At 38.4% G+C, this 19,471-nt stretch overlaps 1 protein-coding gene across 3 annotated transcripts in view; it reads left to right on the top strand.

The window, feature by feature from the left end:
- Positions 1-19,471, top strand: part of Sec22a (SEC22 homolog A, vesicle trafficking protein) — a 64,626-nt gene that overhangs the window by 28,053 nt on the left and 17,102 nt on the right. For all 3 annotated transcript variants that reach the window (XM_041673134.1, XM_041673135.1, XM_041673133.1), the window contains exon 5: positions 12,142-12,257. In XM_041673134.1, coding sequence (XP_041529068.1) covers positions 12,142-12,257 — 116 coding nt within the window. The remainder of the gene's footprint in view (positions 1-12,141; positions 12,258-19,471) is intronic.

The raw sequence follows: 19,471 nt of genomic DNA, 5'->3' as shown, positions 1-19,471 counted from the left end.
TGGAGTGGTTTTGCTTGAAGGCTAGCATGTAGATCAGGGTAGTAGCATAGAGATCACAAAAGTAAACCCTTTCAGTGTGGCCACTTCACACAGTGATTCTAAGACAACGGTGGAAGGTCATACAGTGTTGGGACAGCCATGTATCCACATGTAAAAGAAAGAAATTAGACTACTGCATAGCCACAGCACAAAAATTAACCTAAATTTACCAGTTCTAAACTCAGAACTCTTAGTAGAAAACATAGGTGTGACTCTTCATGATCTTGTGTTAAGTTTTTCAGATTTGATTTTAAAAAAAAATCACTGTGAGGGCTGAAGAGATGGCTTAGTGGTTGCTCTTCTAAAGACCCCAGGTTCAAGTCCCACCACCCACATGGCATCTCACATCTGTCTGTAACTGCAGTTCCAGGACTTCTGATACCCTCACACCGACATACAAGCAGACAAAACACCAATGAACATTAAATGAAAATAAATTATATATGAAAAAAGTCACAGTGAGAAAAGACAAAATATACAAAATGAAATTTATCAAATTAAAACTTACTTTTCCATGAACACAATCAGAGTGAAACCCCACAAAATGAAAAAAATATTCATGAGTCATTTGTGCATAAGAGATTAGTATCTAAAATATTTAAATAATTTGTAATTCAGCAATAATGAAGCAATCCGATATATAAAGGGCAGAAAAGATTTGAATTTGCTTTTTTCCCCTTCTCTTCTTCCTCTTCCTTTTGGTACAAAACCAATCAAAGTGAGTTTGAGAGGTGGCTCAGCATTTAAGAGCACTGGTTGCACTTCCAGAAGACCTGGTTTTGATTCCCAACAACCACATGGCGACTCACAACCATCTGTAACTCCAGTGGATCAGATGTCCTTTTCTGACCTCCTTGGGAACCAGGCATGTAAATGACAGACAAAATACCCACACACATAAATTTCATTTAAAATTTAAAAATCAAAATGTACTTATTTAATATACATTCAAAAGGCTCTATCAGAATTAATTTAAAAGACAACCCCACAACTTAAAATAGAGACTCTACAGAATTTGAGGGGACGACAGACCGTTCACTACTGTCTGTTGGATGTTTTAATTGCATTGTTCATGTGATTTTTCAAATTTGTTTTCTGGAAAATTACATTAATTTCTTTTCAGTTTTTAAACAAATTTTTAATTTCTATGTTAAATTCCCCATGATGTGTTATGCTTTTTATATGCTATCAGATTCAATTTGCTAAAGTTTTGATATTTTATATGTGTCTCACTGAGGGAGTTGATTTCTAGTTTTTCATTTTTATTTATGCTTGGTTTGACTATCTTGGCAAAGCCAACATGAGAAAATACACTGGAGGGTGCTCCTTCCTCTTTTATGTTTTTCGAAAGTGTTCTGTAGGACCCAGCAATGAAACCTCAAATACCTTTGTCTGGGGAAGATTTAAATCAGTTTCTTTACTATGGCCAGGGCTGCTCAGCTTGTCTGTTTTTCTTAGTGAGCATTTGCAGCTTATTTTAAAGAAATCTATTTTTTTCAGGTTATGGATTTTTGATGTATAATCCATGTTTCTTTATCCCTTTATTTTCCATAGAATTAGAATTATGTCATCTTTCTCATTTCTGATATTGGTGATTTTTCTTTTGCTATTTTCTCCTAGCACATAAAAACTGATCACTTTTATTGATTTTTTTAAAGAATCAGCATTTTACTTTCATTGATGTATTATTTTCTATATTATTGACATGTTCTGCTTATTGCTCCCATTTTCTGCTTACCTTGGGTTCCTATGCTCTTGTTTTCTGAGATTTGAAGCAATTTATTTGAGATCGTCTTTTCTAAAACAAGCACCTGCTGCTACCTATCTCGTTCTCAGTATTGCTTTAGCTACATCCCATAGATTTTTAACATACTGCATTTTTTCATTCTGCTTAAAATACTTTTAAAATTTCCTTTTAACTTTTTTGACTCCTGAATTATTTAGAAATGTATAGTTTTATTTAGGCATTTTCAGATCTTTATTGATTTTTAACTTAATTACATTGTGTTCAGGGAACAAACTTTATTTGATTTGGATATTTTAAAATTTATTGAGACGTGATTTTATCCCCAAGAAAATAGTCCATTGTTAATCATTCTTTTCTGCTTAAAGTGCATACTCTGTTGTTAGTGGTGTATTCTGTGTTACTTAGATCAAGATAGCTGATATTGTTGAAATCTGTTGTGTCTCTTCTGACTTGCTGTTTGCTTCATCCATCCTTTGATAAATGGTTATTGCAATCTTTTCTGAATGTATATCTTATTTTAGGATGATCAGTTTTCATATTATGTGTTTTTTAAAGATTTATTTCTTTGTATTATATGTATGTATTATTTGCCTGTATGTATGTTTGTGCACCATGTGCATACTTATTACCCACAGAGGACAGCATTGGATCCCTGAGAACTGGAGTTATGGATGGTTGTGAGCCTCCATGTGGGTGCTGGGAACTGAACCTGCTTCCTCTGCAAGAGCAACAAATGCTCATAACTACTGAGCCATCTCTCCAGCCCCCTATATTAATCTATTTTAAAGCTTGTAGTTTGAAGCATTGGTTCCTTTATCATTTTGAAATTCTTCATACCAAGGAATATATTACACTTTGAAATCTTTATAATATAGATACTACATTAAAATTCATATTAGAGTTCCATCTGTTGTCTGTTTTTCTCTGTGTCCTTATGTTTATGTGGTGGTTTAGTGCCTTTTCAGTGGGAACCCTAAAGGTCTAGTGAGGAGTATCAGGTACTTGAAGGCAATTAGAATCTGACTTCTTGCTTGTATATGAAGCTGTCTGCACCCAGCAGGATATCAGTCACCATGGTGCAGCCATCACTTTTCTACAGTGACTGGGGACATGTACATTGCTCTAATTTGATTTGTTCTTCCTACTAGAAGCAACACTTTGACATTTGTTGTGTGCCCCATTTCTTGTTTGTTAAATAATTGATAAGTTTGGGAAGCACATTATCAGGAAATACTATACTGTTAGGTCTTTCTACCTCTGTACTTCCCTAGTAACCTTCTGGTCTACCTGGATGAGAGTACCCTGAAGGCCACTGGAATAACCAGGAGTTGAGTTTATAAATGTCATAGTGAAGAAATACCTTAATAATGTCTACTTTTAAAACTGGTCTTATGGGTTAACAAGCAGCCTAGTGAACAGTGTTTGATCATCATTTAACCAGCAATGATTCTAAGTGTTTTTGTGATTCCGCATGGTCTTAGACCTCCTTTTAATGATTGTATTAACTTACAAATCCTATCTTAAGGCTATCTCAGAGCACAACATATTCTTTAACCATTCTGCAGTGGTTTTCATGTTTCTAGAAACCTGTTTAATTGTCCTCCTTTAGAGGTAAACTGTTCACATGTATGGAACTTTTTTGCTTTTAGGGTGGTAAATGTCTTTTTCCCTTAATGTCATTGGAGGTGAGGGTGGATGGTTTATCAGTGTTTAGCTAGCATGTTACATGTAGTTGTGGGTGGGAGTGTTGTTAGGTTTTGTTTTAATTGATCTTGTTTAATACTATCCATTAGTTCTTATGCCTTTTCAGCTAAAAAAAAAAGCTTTAATTTTTAAGGAAGTATATAATTCATGGCTCAGTTGAGTTTTTCTTCTTTATTTATTAATTTTTTTTTAGTGAGTATGATCCAGGTGGAATTCATAGAGACGTGTAGCCTGCTGTTAGAGGGACTAAGTTGCATCTCTATTACTATTCTCTCACAGCAAGCTGATTGAAGGAGCGTACCCCCAGCATGGCTCCCTGGCAGCAGAGCCGTCCCTGCAAACCCACCTGGGTTCTGGGATTGCTGTGCATTTCAGAGCTTGTCGATGCAATGAATGGTGACTGGGGAATTTCCCCCGAACTTCAAAGCAAAAGTGTTTTGTTTTGATTTTTTTTGTAAGCCCCTTCCCCTGTTTGGTGGTGTTTATCTTTAAAACCTTTAATGTTACTAGTGCTGTCCACAAGCATGGCGAGCAGTGAGCAGGTAAAGAGGCAGTATTAAAGTGTTTCGAACCTAACAGACCTCTGCATATATCACTGTGGTCCACAGAGAGGACTGGGGAAGTAGCTAAGAGATGCAGTATCAGCTCCTGGTTGGTGCCTTAGGATAAAACCAGTTGGTTTTTTTTTGGATTTTGAAATTGTTCCGATGCACATTTTATTTTAACTGGGCAGTGGTAGTGCCTTTAATCCCAGCACTTGGGAGGCAAAGGCAAGCAGATCTCTGTGAGTTCGAGCCCAGCCTGGTCTACAAGAGCTAGTTCCAGGACAGGCTTCAAAGCTACAGAGAAACCCTGTCTCAAAAAAAAAAAAAAATAGAAATTGTTCCTATGTACATTTTATTTTTGTTTAATCAAATAAACTGTTTTTTTTCTCATAGGGTAGGGAAATAAGATGGTATTTATAGGTATCATTTGGTTGCATCCTTAAAAAATCTAATTTTATAATCTTGGCTTTTTAAAAATTAGATATTTAGGTCATTTACAGTTAATGTCATTATTGAAACTGTTGGGTTTTAATCTATCATTTTGACAACTTTTATTTTATTTTTATTTATGTGTCTCTGAATAACTGTTCACATGTATGTGGTACTTGAGAGTCCAGAAGAGGTGTCAGATTCCTAGGAACTAGAGCTATAGGCAGTTAATTAGTGATCTGCTCAGTGTGGACCCTTTGGAGGTGCAGGAATTACTAGTTACTATTAAGCCATCTCTTGATATTTTCCTTTTGTCATATCAGTTTTGATTACCTTTGTCTCTAACTGCCTTCATTTTTGAAATCATTTTCTATTCTTCACTGGCTTTAATTTGTTTTTGTGATTGCTTTTGGCTTTATAGTATAAAACTATTATTTCACCATTGGGTAGTTGAGTTCTACCATGACTAGCAAGCTAAGAAACTGTTTCAAAGTGGAAACAGTTCCTTGCCAAAAGACCATCCATTGCTTTTTAACCAGGGTCTTCTTAATAGTATTTTGTTGGCTTTCTTAGCATCATTCCTGCCTTCCAGGATTATTTTGCACACCATTGCATTGAGCCCATGGTGTCATGTAATGCATTCTAGATCCTCTGTTTCTCTGGGCCCTCAACTGTTGTCATTCAGTAAACAGTGACTCAATACATGTGCAGAAATGTAGAAATGTCTTTGAAATCTAAAAAAGGCATACTAATCAGTGTATCTTTTCTTAGTGGTACCAATTGCCAGGTGCATACACTTAATTCTTACTGCCAACATGTTCTAAATCTTTGATCACCAGCATCTGACTGAGGTGATGTCCTTCTATAATTGTAGTTATTTTCTATTGTCTAGCACACGTGTATTAAGGTATCTAACCTAAGTCATATACTACTGTCTGTTTTTCAAGTACTATCACCATGAGAATAATAATATATACCAAAATAATGCACATGGGTTATTAAGATACTAATCTTCGTAAGCCAAAAGTAAACTTTTTCTATAAAGGGGTATATACCACACATTTTCGATTTCTAAAGGCTGTACAGGTCTGATGTAACTCTGCTGGTGTAATGCATAAAAATTGTATAGTCATAGATAATATGTAAAATACGTGTTCCGAATTTGGTTTATGGGTCATAGTTTGCTAACTCCTGATATAGATTAATCTAATGGCAACATGGCTAATGTACTGCCAGATAGAAACAAAATACTTCTATTTCTTCTGTTTATAAGGACAGAGAAAAACATTTACCAAATTACTGTCTACTTGTAAGAGAATGGATTGATGAGTACTAGCGAGAGATCACATCTAGAAAAGCTCTTGCAGGGCTGGACCCTAACTTAAGTGATAGAGTCCCCAGCACCAAATAAACCAGAAGTGGAGGTTGGGGTGGTCAGAATTTCAGAGTCATCCTCAGCTACAAAGTGAAAAGCACTTACAATCGGAATTTATAAAAAAAGTCATTCTTTAAGACAACCATTGTGGAGACCCAAGCAGGAATGTTAAATGGAAATCACTGTTTTAGTGGGTTGCTTTTTAATTTTAATATTATTTTTAAAATATGTATGCAGATTTTACCTGCATGTATATTTGTGTTCTTCATGTCTGTCTGGTGCCTGAGGAGGTCAGAAGAGAGTATTGGGGCATCTGGAACTGTAGTTACAGATTGTGTGAGCTGCCATGTGGGTGCTGGGAATTAAACCCTGGTCTTCTGCAAGAGCATCTAGTACTTAACCACGGAGCAATCTCTCCAACACAGAAGTCACTGTTTAATTGGGATTACCACCATAGGTTTTTAAACCTTAGGTGGCAACACTAGTCATTGCAGTTAACTCAGGAGACTGATTAGTTGCTTAATGGTGTTTGGATGGAAAAGCTTCAAGACTTTCTTCTGTTGGCCCATCTCCTATGATAATCCTAATTGGATGGGTCCAGCAGTAGCTGTTGCTTCAGGTGTCTGCACATTAATACATGTACTCAGGACTTAGGGTGATGGTCTTAATTTGAGGTGGGTTTCCAACTTGGCCTACCTAAAAGTAGACTCTGTTAGAAACCCTTTGTACTACTGACCTCTAGAAGTTCTCTCTGGACTTAGACTACATTGCTATGCTGTGGTCATTCAACACCAGACACTAGGAGAATGGGATAAGAAACTGGAGTTGGTTTAAATTATTTTAAGAAAGAATAACTTAAAACTAGAGCTCACTTTAAAATTAACTTTAAAATTTATTTTAATTCAGACTGAGTCTACATAATATTTTCTGTAATTCTCAAGTTGAAACATTTGGGGAGGAGAACCTTTAACTAAAATTATTTATTTTCAAGCTTTCCCCCTACTTTGGAATAGTGATTTTAAATCACTTTAAAAACATTTCCTGACTTTTCTTTGAAATCCTTTGATCCTTTGTCCCTATGGTCTGGCTCTTGTATACAGCTTCTTAATGTACTGCCATATATATGTATCTTGCCATAGTTATTGAAATCTGTCCATAATGGAGTAAGTGGTCTTGTTAAATGAAGTAGTAAATCTTGCTTTTTCTTTGTCTTTTAAAAAATGTCTTCCTATGGAAAATTTCAGATATATGGATGTTAAGCAGACTAGTGTAATCAATCCTCACGTACCTTTTATGCAACTAAGCAACTGTATTGATGTTTTTTCCATCTTTATTTTATCTGCTCTTTATGTATTCTCATTCAGTCACTTGATAATTTATTTCTGTAGTTTTTTGTTTTAAAGAAAAAATTCCTTTATAGGCATAAATATTTTTAAACGGATGTCTTAATATTTTATTCAACTATGCTGTGGTCCACAGATCCTGAGAATGACTGTCATTGAAAAGACACTAAAAATATTGTTATCCCTAAGGAATGGAAAGGGCAAATATGAGCAGGAACTTTTGCTGTGGTTTTCTAGAGAAGGACTGGAGAAGACTGGTTTGGGAATGGCTAATTTGAATAATCTGGGCATTGGGGCCCAGTCTGTGTCTACTTGATGTCAGAACCTGGGATGATTGGGCAAGAAATTAGTGGCCCTGAATATGAGGGCCAAATAGAGAAGATGGTGGGATGTGAAGATCAAGATCGGTTGTTGGCAAGAAAAAGATTCACTAGAGTAAATTGTTTGTCATTTAGTCCTAAGAGAGCAAAGTCCCAAAATGTTAAACTTTCAGAAATACAGACTAAAAAGACATGATAATGCATTGTTTAAACATTTCCATTTCCTCTCAAATATTTCCTCAGTTTAGCTTTTTCCAGAAATCACTGTTGTGACTTTTTTATCTTAATTTTATTCATTCTAGAATATTATTTAATAGGATTATTATTTGACTCTTGTATACAGCTTCTTAATGTAATGTCACATATATGTATAACATGTCTGAATACTTTTTGTGTGAATATATTACAGGATATTTATTGCTGATGGGCATTACTTGTTTTCAGGTTGTGCTTACTGTAAGAAAAGCTAGATATTTTTGTTGACCTGTTTTTATTTCCCTTGAGTAAATATCAGGAGCAGCACTTCTGGATCAGAGGGTTAGTTGTTCAATCTTTAAGAACTTGATGGATTTGAAGTATTTGTTCCATTTTACATTCCCACAAGTAACTGTTATAACTTAGAAAAGAGCTGGCACAGAAATACCTTTCAGAATGAACTATAGTACTAGAACCTCAGCCATGGGCAGCCATGACTCAGCTTTGAAGTAGGATAGGAATTAGGAGAAATGTGTCATCATGGCCATAGATAGCATAATGGGGCCTTAAGGGGGAGAGAGAGAAGGAGACAGAGAAATTTCCCTTTAAATCCTAAGAGGTGTTTCCTTAGGAGAGATGTCTGCCATAGATAGCATGATAGGGATCCTGACGTGAGAAGTATACTCTTCTGTTCCCAAGAACAAACACATTTGACTCTTTTTCAGGAGAATAGGTAAGCTTCATAGCACGTGATCTAGCTGGGCCCTGACAAGGGGCAGTATTATGGAGGCAGGCACTAGATAGGGCTATAAAACTTACACCTGGAGCAAAGAGCTGCAAGGGCTATAAAACTTACACCTGGAGCAAAGAGCTGCAAGGCTACAGGATAGTTTGCTCTTGACTCTTTGTTCTAGAGATGAAAAACATCATTGGGGCGTGGCCTGATCTCTGGGACAGAGAGGGTATTTGAGCTAAAAGCAGGCCATTCCTCCATACCCTTACCATATTTAATGTTAGTCTTTTAAAATTTATTCTGTTCCTATTTTTCCTTTTGAAAAGTCACAAATTCCTTCAGTTTCTGACATCCCTTCAATTTTCATCCATTTTGGGAATTTTATAGACAACTTATCAGTTGCCATAAAATATTACCCTATTTTGCCCAATAGTTTTCTCTGAATTATTGTGCTAATCATTGTGGAGGCATTTTATGAAATTAGTAAACACTTTCAAGATGGGAATAAGTATATAATCTAATAAAAAAAAAGTACAAGGCTGACCAGGAATTGTAAATAGCAAATGCCTATAATGTTAGCAATCAGGAGATTGGAGATTGGATTGAGTCAGGGGAATCATGAGTTTGAGGCCAGCGTGGGCCACATGGTGAATCCCTCTCTAAAAAAAAGTGTGTGGGGGGGCGGGGGGGGGGACTGGAGACATGAATCAGTGGTTAAGACCATTGACTACTCTTTCAGAGGTCCTGAGTTCATTACCCAGCAACCACACAGTGGCTAACAACCATCGCTAGTGGAATCTGGTGCCCTCTTCTGGAATAAAGTTGTACATGGTGATAGAGCACTTGTACATAAAATAAGTAAGTCATAAAAAAAAATGAGGGGCAAGGAAGGAAAGAAAAAAGAGACTCATTGTGATTAGGAAGGTGTGTCATCCAGTTAGTATATTATGTTGTACTCTAGGGAGTAAGTTATGTTTACTAAGGGACATGCTTTCTTCAGTGATGTACCTTGTACACTCCGATGTTGAGCAGAGGGACTGTTTAGTCCACTATCTTTGCAAGTCTTCACGATAGATGCTACTCTGCTTTCCTTTTTTTCTTCTTCTTTTTTCTGTTTCAGCCTTTCTGAACTGTCTTTCTTCCCTATACACATTGTGTGAGAATGGCTCTCTCAATCCTGTTTTGTGTTAATCTCCCATCCCTACTATCTACTTTGACACAAAAACATACACCCATGCTCTTAGCTCAGCATCACCAGTTTTTTCACTTCCTGATGTCTGAATTTTGCCTTCAGCTTCGCTTCTGAAACTGCCTTACAGTGTCAACAAACATCTCTTAGACAATAGATTGGATACCATTTTTTGCATCCAGATGTTTTCTGGTCTATATGTAGGTACCATTAGCCACATAATTCCTTCTAGACCTCCACCCCCCACCACAGGTGTCTTTGGTTCTCTGCACATCTGACAGTAGCAAAATGAGAAAGCCATTTGGGTGATGCTATCTGGCTTCAGGAAACAAACAAACAAACAAACAAAATCCATGTTATTCCTGCATAGCCCCTCATTTGTCATGGCTCAGATATATGCTATATACTAACTAGTTCCTGGCCTTGTGCCAAACTGAGTGTGCCGCAAACTTTTCTTGGGTTACAGCAGATCTAGAATCTGTTTCACTGAATAGCAGAGAGCACACAGTAAATACATTACAATGTGGCTAAGTACCTCCTTTGTTTCTCAAACCGGGAAAGTGCCCTTCTGTGATGCCATCCTCTTGTGTTTGTAGAATAAAGTTTGCTTGATAACTCTTCTTGAAAAACTAGCCACAGGTCCCGGGAAAGGGGTGAGGATAAAGCAGGGAAGTCAACACATTAGAATATCTTGCCCACAGTAAATGGGCACTGTGCCAGCCTGCCCTTGTGCACAGTGCTTTCCTTGTCTTCATTAAAAGAGGTTTAGCACTTGCTTTTACTCTTTAAAAATACGTGTGGTCATTTTGAAATGATGAATTCATAAATGGTATGCTATTATTATAAAACACATGTCCTGAGGCTAAAAGGCAGGTGTAAGAAACTTAATAATGTATATTGGCTTGTTTATTTCTTAAATACATTGCCATCAACACATGAAATGGTACCAGATTTCCTTTGAACACACCGGAATTGTAAAGCTTTAATTTCACTGTTGGTTTTTTTATGAGGTGCCTTGTTTCACATGGAAGTGTGACTTGAAAACTATATTTGATAATTACTCAGTTGTCAGTTGGTTTTATTCCTAAAGCCCATTTGCTTTTTATGAGAGTCCAATTTACCTCTTTCTGAGAAAGGATGGACCAAGAGGGACAGATTCTCCAAAATATGACTAGTGTGACTTTTTTCTCACTGCTGAAAGACCATGGTATCAATACTACACAGCGATATTTGGTTTTCTGTTTTCACAGTAGAATCTCAAGAGAGTTTATTGAAAGACTAGACACGGGCAAAGAAGAAATTATGACTGTTATTCTAGATTAGTACTTTCTGCTGATCCTAAAGAATAGTTCATGAGATGTAGGTTTTTGGGTTTTTATTAACTCTTTGGGGAATCTTTTCTGCTGTGATGGCTGAATATAATTTGCAAAGATCTGAGCTTTTTCTTTATTAATGTTCTGCCTCATTAACTTCATTGTTGGGTTTTTACACTTCAGTGGTTTAGGTAAAGTAATGAAAATGTGGTTCTGATGTCCCCTTGGCAGTGTCCTTCTTGAAGTCTACTGGTTATGTGTTTAGTTTGTGATTTCATTTAGTCACAATTGTAAATCCTAATAATTGTGAAATGATCATGAAGGGAAATGATTGTATAACAAAATATTTTACTTTGTTGAAGCCTGAAAGTTAAGGGAATGTTTTTAAAGATGAAATGGCAATATATGCAGCTGGTTTGGTTCTGGTGTGGTTTTATTTTAGTCACTTTTACCTTCAAGAGACCAAGGGTACAGTCTTCCTAGCTGCAAGACTGTACACTCTATTAAAGAGCTTGGGTGGTGATTATGAATAAGCTTTACATATAGCCAGTGGTGTCTATAGTCTTCTGTCCCAAATACATGGGCTTTGCCTAAAAGCAAGCTATATTTATCTTTAAGAATGTTGTCTAAGCATTTTCAGAAAGCATAGGAGCTTCACATTGACTCTCCAAGCAAAGTCATCTTGTGAAAATGCTTGTACCAAATTGCAAATTGTGCATTTTTTTTGCTAGTAAGTTTCCCCAAGTTATTTACTGACAGATGTAGGTACTCCATACATAGCATCTTTTATTGAAAATAGAAGTTAGGTGCATCTATTAAAATGTAGAAAAACAATATTAATTCCATTTGACTTGAGAATGGGACTTTTATGTTGTCAAATATTTTTCATTTTAGAAAGAATATTTCAGCTGGGTATGGTGTCACACACCTTTAATCCCAGCACAGTGAGGCAGAGGCAGGTAGATCTCTGGGTTGAAGCCAGTCAGATCTCTGTAGTTGAGGTCTGCAGAGTGAGTTCCAGAAGAGCCAGGGCTACACAGAGAAACCCTGCTTTGGGAGACTGGGAACTATTTAATTAGTAAGGTATATTCTTTAAAGTTATTTACTTTGAATACATCTAAGTTGAACAATGAATTTGGGTTGACATAAGCTTAGCTAGCATGAGATACTGGTATTCATTTCTAACTATTTTTTTTTTTTCTCTCCCAGCACATCAGCGACTGGAACCAGCAACTCTGTCAGGGATCGTGGCGTTTATCCTTAGTCTCTTATGTGGAGCTCTGAACTTAATTCGAGGCTTTCACGCCATAGAAAGCCTCCTGCAGGTACTGTGCTATTTTTGCAGTGTCAGGTGACTGTGTCTATTCATTCTGCTTGTTACATAGTTGATTTGAATTGGATTAGGACTTAGTATAATTTACAACACAAACTCAAAATCTGTGTTCTTGTACTTGCCCTTTGATACCTTCTTTCAAAAGCATGGTTACAGTAGCAGGTCTGGTGGGCATGCCTGTAATCCTGGCCCGTGGGAGGCTGAAACAAGAGGGTCATAAATCTGAGGCCAGCTGAAACCACTTAGTGAGTTCTAGGCTAGCTTGGTTGTGTAATGAAACCCTGTCTCAAAACAAAAAACAAAACCCACAAAAGCACCCACCACCCAAAAAGTACTGACTTCTGGTTGACATGTTTCCTTATCATCCACTCGTTTAGAGGCATTGTTGACAGGCACTGGGGGACATCTAGCTATGTAGCATGGACCCTGCATTCTCACAGCTTAAAGTTGAATTTGATAGGCAAAGACGTATGGGAGTAATAACTAAGTTCTTAGAGCCAGAAGAGGAGAGATTACTGTGATTCAGAAGAGGTGAGAAGAGACGGTGAAGCCGGTCTTGGAGGAGTAAGAGGGAGAGGAAAGTAGGAGCAGGAAGACAGTCCACATGGACACTGCTCCTGGGTGTTCCTTAGTAAGTGCTGCTGCTTTTCCTTCTGCTCAGTGGCCTTTTCAAACCTGAGCTGCCTGGTTAGCAGCAGGGACACTGGTTTCTTCAGGCACTTCATATTCCAGGCCTTTAGCTACCAAACTGTCTAAGTCCATCAGGTTTTAGATGCACAGTTATCTTTTCCTTTGTTCCCATTCTCTATCACATTATAAATCAGAGTTCTCTCTCTCTCTCTCTCTCTCTCTCTCTCTCTCTCTCTCTCTCTCTCTCTGTGTGTGTGTGTGTGTGTGTGTGTGCGCGTGCCTGTCTGTCTCTCCACCATTAAGTTCAGGAATCCATTTATAAAAACCTGCACTTTCTCTCTCTCTCTCTCTCTCTCTCTCTCTCTCTCTCTCTCTCTCTCTCTCTCTCTGTGTGTGTGTGTGTGTGTGTGTGTAGCATTAAGTTCAGGATACTATCTATAAAAACCTGCTTACCATGCTAGGTTCATGGTACCATTCTCCATGTTCTCTGTGTTCAGCTACCTAAAGCCAACTGAAAAGAGATGACATCATGGTTCCTAAAAGGGATGCCTGGGGTGTCCTCTTCAGATTTTCTTCCAAACAGTTAACTCACAGGTAAAGCTCCTGCCCCCTTTTAGGCATAGGATGCTGGTTGTCGTTCCTCTGCCTTCTGTCCCATCCCTCTGTGTTGGGAGCTGTGAACCCCCCAGATCCTGAATTTCTGATAAACAACTTGTAATGCTTGCAGCTGCTCTGAGCACGAGACCCTCAGGAGTTCCTGATGGCAGGGTAGTGGTTTCTGGTGGGTTTGGCTGGGGTGTAGCTATCAGTTAAGGATGTCTATATAAGTTGCCCCTGGACACAATAAAGGGGGCATTCTTATTTCAAGGATGACCCGTGTCTGTGTGTCTGTGAGTCTTTGTGTGTTTCAATCTCCAGCCCCTTGCCTGGTTCACAAACTGTATGGTAACGCATAGACTGCAGACGGGCGTGGTGCACTACACCTCTGCAAGGTTGGATTTATTTCAGCAGTTCAGTTTTCAGCCAGCCAGATAAGCTGTCAATGACAAGAAATGGGCACTTTGGAATCTGCTGACTAAAAAGGCTAATAATAAATAAAGACATCTTTGGAAACCATTTTATTGATGTATAGAAAAAACATGGGGTATGGTGTGAAGAGTTAGCTTTTCTAGCTAGAGTAGCCCTAGGTAGAGAAAGCTTTCCCATCACAAAACCTTGTTTACATCCTTCCTGACCGAATATTATGGAAGCTGCAGGAGCTGGGCTCAGAGCCTATCAAGGCTAGAGCTCTGGCACAGCCTACTAAAGATGACTTTGATTTCCTTCATGCTCTCAGTTATCTTGTCCTTTCTTTTCTGGAGCTGAGTCTCTCCTTCTTCTTCTGGTTCATAACTGAAAAACTAAAGGAAGTTTTTGTGTACTATAGTCTGTAATGCTTTTGAAATGCTGCAATTGGCTTAAGCTTCTCTTCATTGCTAATTGTTCTGTGTTCTCTTTCTAATCAGTAATATACTTGTCTAATTGCAGTGATGCAATTTTAGGTTTTAGAAGAATAATCTGATCAAACTATTTACTACATAGATGTAATTGATGCTTTGTGCTAAGATTTCTCACCTTGTTTATATTTTTAAAAGACAGCTTCACAATTTATCTTAATAAATCAAACTATAATAACAAATAAAAATAATAACAACCAAGTGGGATTTATCCCAGGTGTGCAATGCTGATTTGAAATCGGTTACTGCTATCACTTCAACAGTCTAAAGGAGAAATAATAATCACATGATCACATCAGTAGATACAGAAAGGCATTTGACAAAATCCCAAAGTCTTTCATCCATGATTTAAGAAAAAAAAAAAAAAGCAAAACAAAAAACCTCAAAACACAGCTTGGAGCAAACCAGGAATTTTCAAATCTCAAGCAACTAACACCTTTAGTGACAAGGAACTAGATAGATACTTTCCCCCTAAGACAGAAATAGGATGAAGGCACCTCCTCTGACCTCTTCTAGTTAACATTGCACTGGAAATCCTAGCTGATGCATTAAGGTGAAAAGGAAAAAATACATATGGAAGGAAAAGATAAGTTTGCAGATGGCATGATTAGCTGTAGAACTAATGTAACTCCCAAGAACAACAACCAGCTCCAACTGATGGGAGTATAGTTGTATACTGGAGGGAGCTTGTACTGTATAAAAATTTCTTAAATTCCAGTAGCACACAATTGAGAATTGAAAGTACTAAAAAAGAAGTACTTACAAATAAATATAAAACACTCACAGGACTGATATAAAGTAGATTATAAACTCTGACCAAAGAAATGGAAGATTAAATAAATGGAGAGAGATTCCACATTAGAGAGGAAAACTCGGTGTTGTTGAGCTGTTGGTTCTTTCTGCCCTAATGCATAGATTAAACACAGTCCCTGTCAAAATCCCAGAAAGTTACTCTGTGGATTCTATGAAGTGATTGCAAAGTTTATATGGAAAAACAAAAGACCCAGTATGTAGAAAAGAACAAAATGCTTTTGTTCTGTATTCTCATCAACAAAACTCAAAATTTCACTTCTGCCACCAGAGGAGTGGTAGGTCTTTCCATAGCAAGCAATTCTCCAATTGCATCTAGGTGTCCTACAATTTAGTTCAGATTCTTTTTGACCAGGTTTCTCTGTGTAGTTTTGGTGCCTATTTTGGAACTAGCTCTTGTAGACCAGGCTGGCCTCGAATTTACAGAGATCCGCCCACCGCTGCCTCCTGAGTGCTGGGATTAAAGGCATGTGCCACCACTGCCTGGCCAATTTAGTTCAGTTTTAATACTGTCTACTTAGAGTTAGGACAGAACTCACATGCTAAGGGCTTGGTTTTATGGGCCTACCATTCCTTCAAGTGTCAGTCGTAGGACCAGATTGTAAGGATGACTAGCTGGCTATAAGTTGGAGGTTTGTACAACTCTCTCTTGGAGCAAGATTTGGTGGAATAGTTTTTGGATCAGCTCTGGTTAATTATAAAGAGTATTTCAAAGGATACAGATGGATTAAGAACTACATAGGGAGAGGTTGGGAAAGCTCTGGATATGGGTTTATGTCCCTGTGGGGCTGGGTTTGCCCACATTTCCTCACATGTTGAGATGTTCACCAACTTAGAAGTTCTCCAAACTCTGTGTTTTAAAGATTTGGGGGGGGGGTGGATATGATTGGTTATTAACCTTCTTATCTCTCTTCTCCTCCCTGGAAGATTGGAATGGAGATAGAAATCCCAGAAATCCAGCTGTGGTCTTTTCTGGTATCTAGCACTGATCTAGGACTAGAGTTGCTTCAAAAAAAAAGCTGTCCTCCTTACACAAGAAATTCCAAGAGGTGGTAATTCTGGGTCAAATCCTTCTATAACTCAAGAAATTAGAAAGATCTTAGGGGATCTGTGACAAGACTGCTGTCAAAGACTAATCGGAGCAAAAGATTTTTCTAGCACCTTTATAAGGGTTTTAGGAACCCTGTGTGAGGAGCAGACTGTTTATTACTATTTCATACCCAGAATGTTCTACACAGTACTGATGGGAACTCACATTGTCCAACTTTAAAACTTACTATAAACTACAGGAATTAAGACAGTATGATATTGGCAAAGGAATAAACAGTAGATTACTGTGACAGAATTAAGAACCTAGAGATAAACTTACATCCATAGAGCTCCCTGATCTTTGATAAACAAAAGCAAATCAATGGAGACAAATCAGTCATTTTAACATGGTTCTGGAACAACTGGAAAACCACATGCCAAGGAATAAATAGGAAATCAGAATGGGTCATGGAACTAAACGAAAAGAACAAAGCTTAAAAAATAGCAGAAGGGAAAACCTGTGTGATCCTAGAGTCTGAAAATGAGTTTTTAAGCATAGCACCAAAAGTGTTGGAAAGAAAAATAGGCTGCTAAATGTCATTAAAACCTAACAAAGTCTGTTCTGTGAATCAAGAAAATGAAAAAAGCCACAGGCTAGGAAAAGATGCTTTGCGAGCATCTCTGATAAAGGCCTTGACTTTGTAAGGCTGGAGATGGCTCCAGTGAAGAGTGCCTATTACTGCCTCTCTTCAGGAGTTCCCAGCACCTATCCTGGGTGTCTCACAACTATAACTCGAGCTCCAAGGGCTCTGACACCCTCTTATGGCCTCCAAGAACACCTGCACACTCTTAATATACATTCATTCACACATAAATGGAAAGAAATCTTTAAGAAGGGGAGATGGTTATTCTAAAACACACAAAGACCACCTCAAACTCAAAACTAAAAATGCAAATCAACCCACTGACAATGGTCTAAAGATCAGTAAACAACCTCACCACAGAAGATGCTGCAGATGACAGGCTTGTAAAAAAAAAATGCTGGATCTCTTATGCCAACAAGGAACCACAAGTTTACAAGATGATGCCACTAAACACCTGTTAGAACCTGCCCAGCTAGCTGACACTTCCCAATGCTGATGGGGATATGGAATAAGGAATTGTCATTTGCTGCTAAATTGGGAGTACAAAATGTTACGGCCACTCTGGAAAACAGTTGGGCTGTTTCTCACAGAGCTAAACTTAGCTTTACTCTATCATGTAGCAATAGTGCTCTTAAGTGTCTCTCACCAGGTGAGTAGATCACTTTCAACATGTGAATATTTATATCAACTTAATCATAATTTCAAGGAAGCAATTCTGGAAGATGAATGGTAAATGGTAGTAATTCATACAGTGGACAAACATTTAGTAATAGAAGAAATGGCTTTCCTCTTAGGTGCATGGAAACCTCCTTAGGTGCATATTGCCTGATGAAAGCAGCTAGCCCGAGAAACTACACAGTGGACACTTTCTGCAAGAGGCAGACCTATAGACCTGTAGTTGCTAGACTGGGAAAAGAGGCAGCTGTCTGAGATTATCAGAGTTGTGAAGTGGTCTTGTGTGACTGTAATGGTGGGTGCCTGCTATTGTCCATGTGTCCAAACCGGAAGAGTGAACTTTAGAAGCAACAGTGTGTCAAGACTAGCTCAGCATATGTGATAAATGTACCACGCTGATTCCAGTTGTTACTAGACACTGAGCGGGGCGGGGCGGGGGGAGGGGGAAGAAGTGCATCTGGAGAGTCTCTGCTCAATTTTCTGTATGCCTAAGGCTAATGTAAAAAATTAAATCTATTTTAGTTGGGCCCATGGCACACTCCTTTAATACAGCATTTGGGAGGCAGAAGCAGGTGCATCTCTCTTGTGTTCCAGGTCAGTCATAGCTACATAGTGAGACCATGTCTTTAAAAATAAAAGTATTTTCAAAGTCAACAGTAGAACAAAGGCCTTCTCTTTGATGTTAAGTCCAAGGGAAACTAGAAAGATAGGCGTGTTCTTACCCTCAACTTTGATGTTTTGATGTTCTTCAGTGAGGTGCAGCTCTACTTGGCAGTAGTTAAAAGTACAACCTGTTGAACCCAGACTGCTCTTATAAGTGTGAATTAGGCTTCTCTGGGGGGGGGGGGGGGGCTGAGCCTTCCCCCTGCATTGATCATGTGAGGACCTTGATGTCCCAGTTAGAATGGAGCCTGGTTCAGGAATCTGATCTGTGTCTTAAAGTTCATTTTTATAATTTTGTGCCCTCAAAGTAATGGGCATTTTGAGAATGCCGGTGGAATTCAGGCCAGATGTATTGACCTTGTACACAGTAGACCCTGTCAGCTTACCCCACCACACACAGACATCCCACCCCCGCGGCGCAGGATTGTCTGGTAGAATAACAGCGTGTTTCATTTGCATAAACAAACTCTGTAAGGATAAGAAAGTAACAAACATGCTGGGAAATGACGGGTGGGGAACAGAGTGGCTGCAAGGCTTCACTAAGTGCCTCTTCATAGATTGTCTTTACTTTGAACCGTATAAATATTGCTCATCAAAACAAGGGCTTGGCTAGGAGGATACTACTTATTTATACCTTGGCTTCAATATTTTTTTAAAAAATCATATTTTTTTATGTGTTGTACCTTGGGTTCTATCCTCAGCAATGAATAATACTTTTAGGCAGAAAGAAGAAAAAAAACTTTTGTTACTCCAGTTTAATTGGTGGATTTTTCAAGTACTAAAATTTCAGGTATGTGTTGTAATAGGAGCGGCAGGGCTGCGTCCCCAGCACCCCGGCCGCCTGGCTAGCTTATGCCCGAAATAACAACACACAAACTGTATTCATTTAAACACTGCTTGGCCCATTTCTATCTAGCCTCTTTTCGGCTAACTCTCACACCTGGACTAGCCCATTTCCAATCATGTGTATAGCACCCTAAGGTGCGCTTACTGGGAAGATTCTAGCCTACGTCCATCCTGGGTCGGAGCTTCATCGTGTGCGTCTGCCCGGCTGCCCAGGAGCCGAGAGCATGGCGTCTCTGCTCCAGAGAGCAGAGCTGTCGAGTCTGAGCTCACTTCCTCTTCCTCCCAGCATTCTGTTCTGTTTACTCCTCCCACCTATGTTTTAACCTCTGAGGGCCAAGCAGTTTCTTTATTGCTTAACCAATGAAATCAGCAGATTGATATATGACACTCCCACATCAGGTATGGGTAAATCT

This window comes from Microtus oregoni, unplaced genomic scaffold (assembly GCF_018167655.1).
Source record: "Microtus oregoni isolate MIOR12 unplaced genomic scaffold, Mior012 000023F_ref0000262, whole genome shotgun sequence".
In the NCBI taxonomy this organism is placed as follows: domain Eukaryota; kingdom Metazoa; phylum Chordata; class Mammalia; order Rodentia; family Cricetidae; genus Microtus; species Microtus oregoni.
This window is presented reverse-complemented; position numbering and strand designations above follow the sequence as displayed.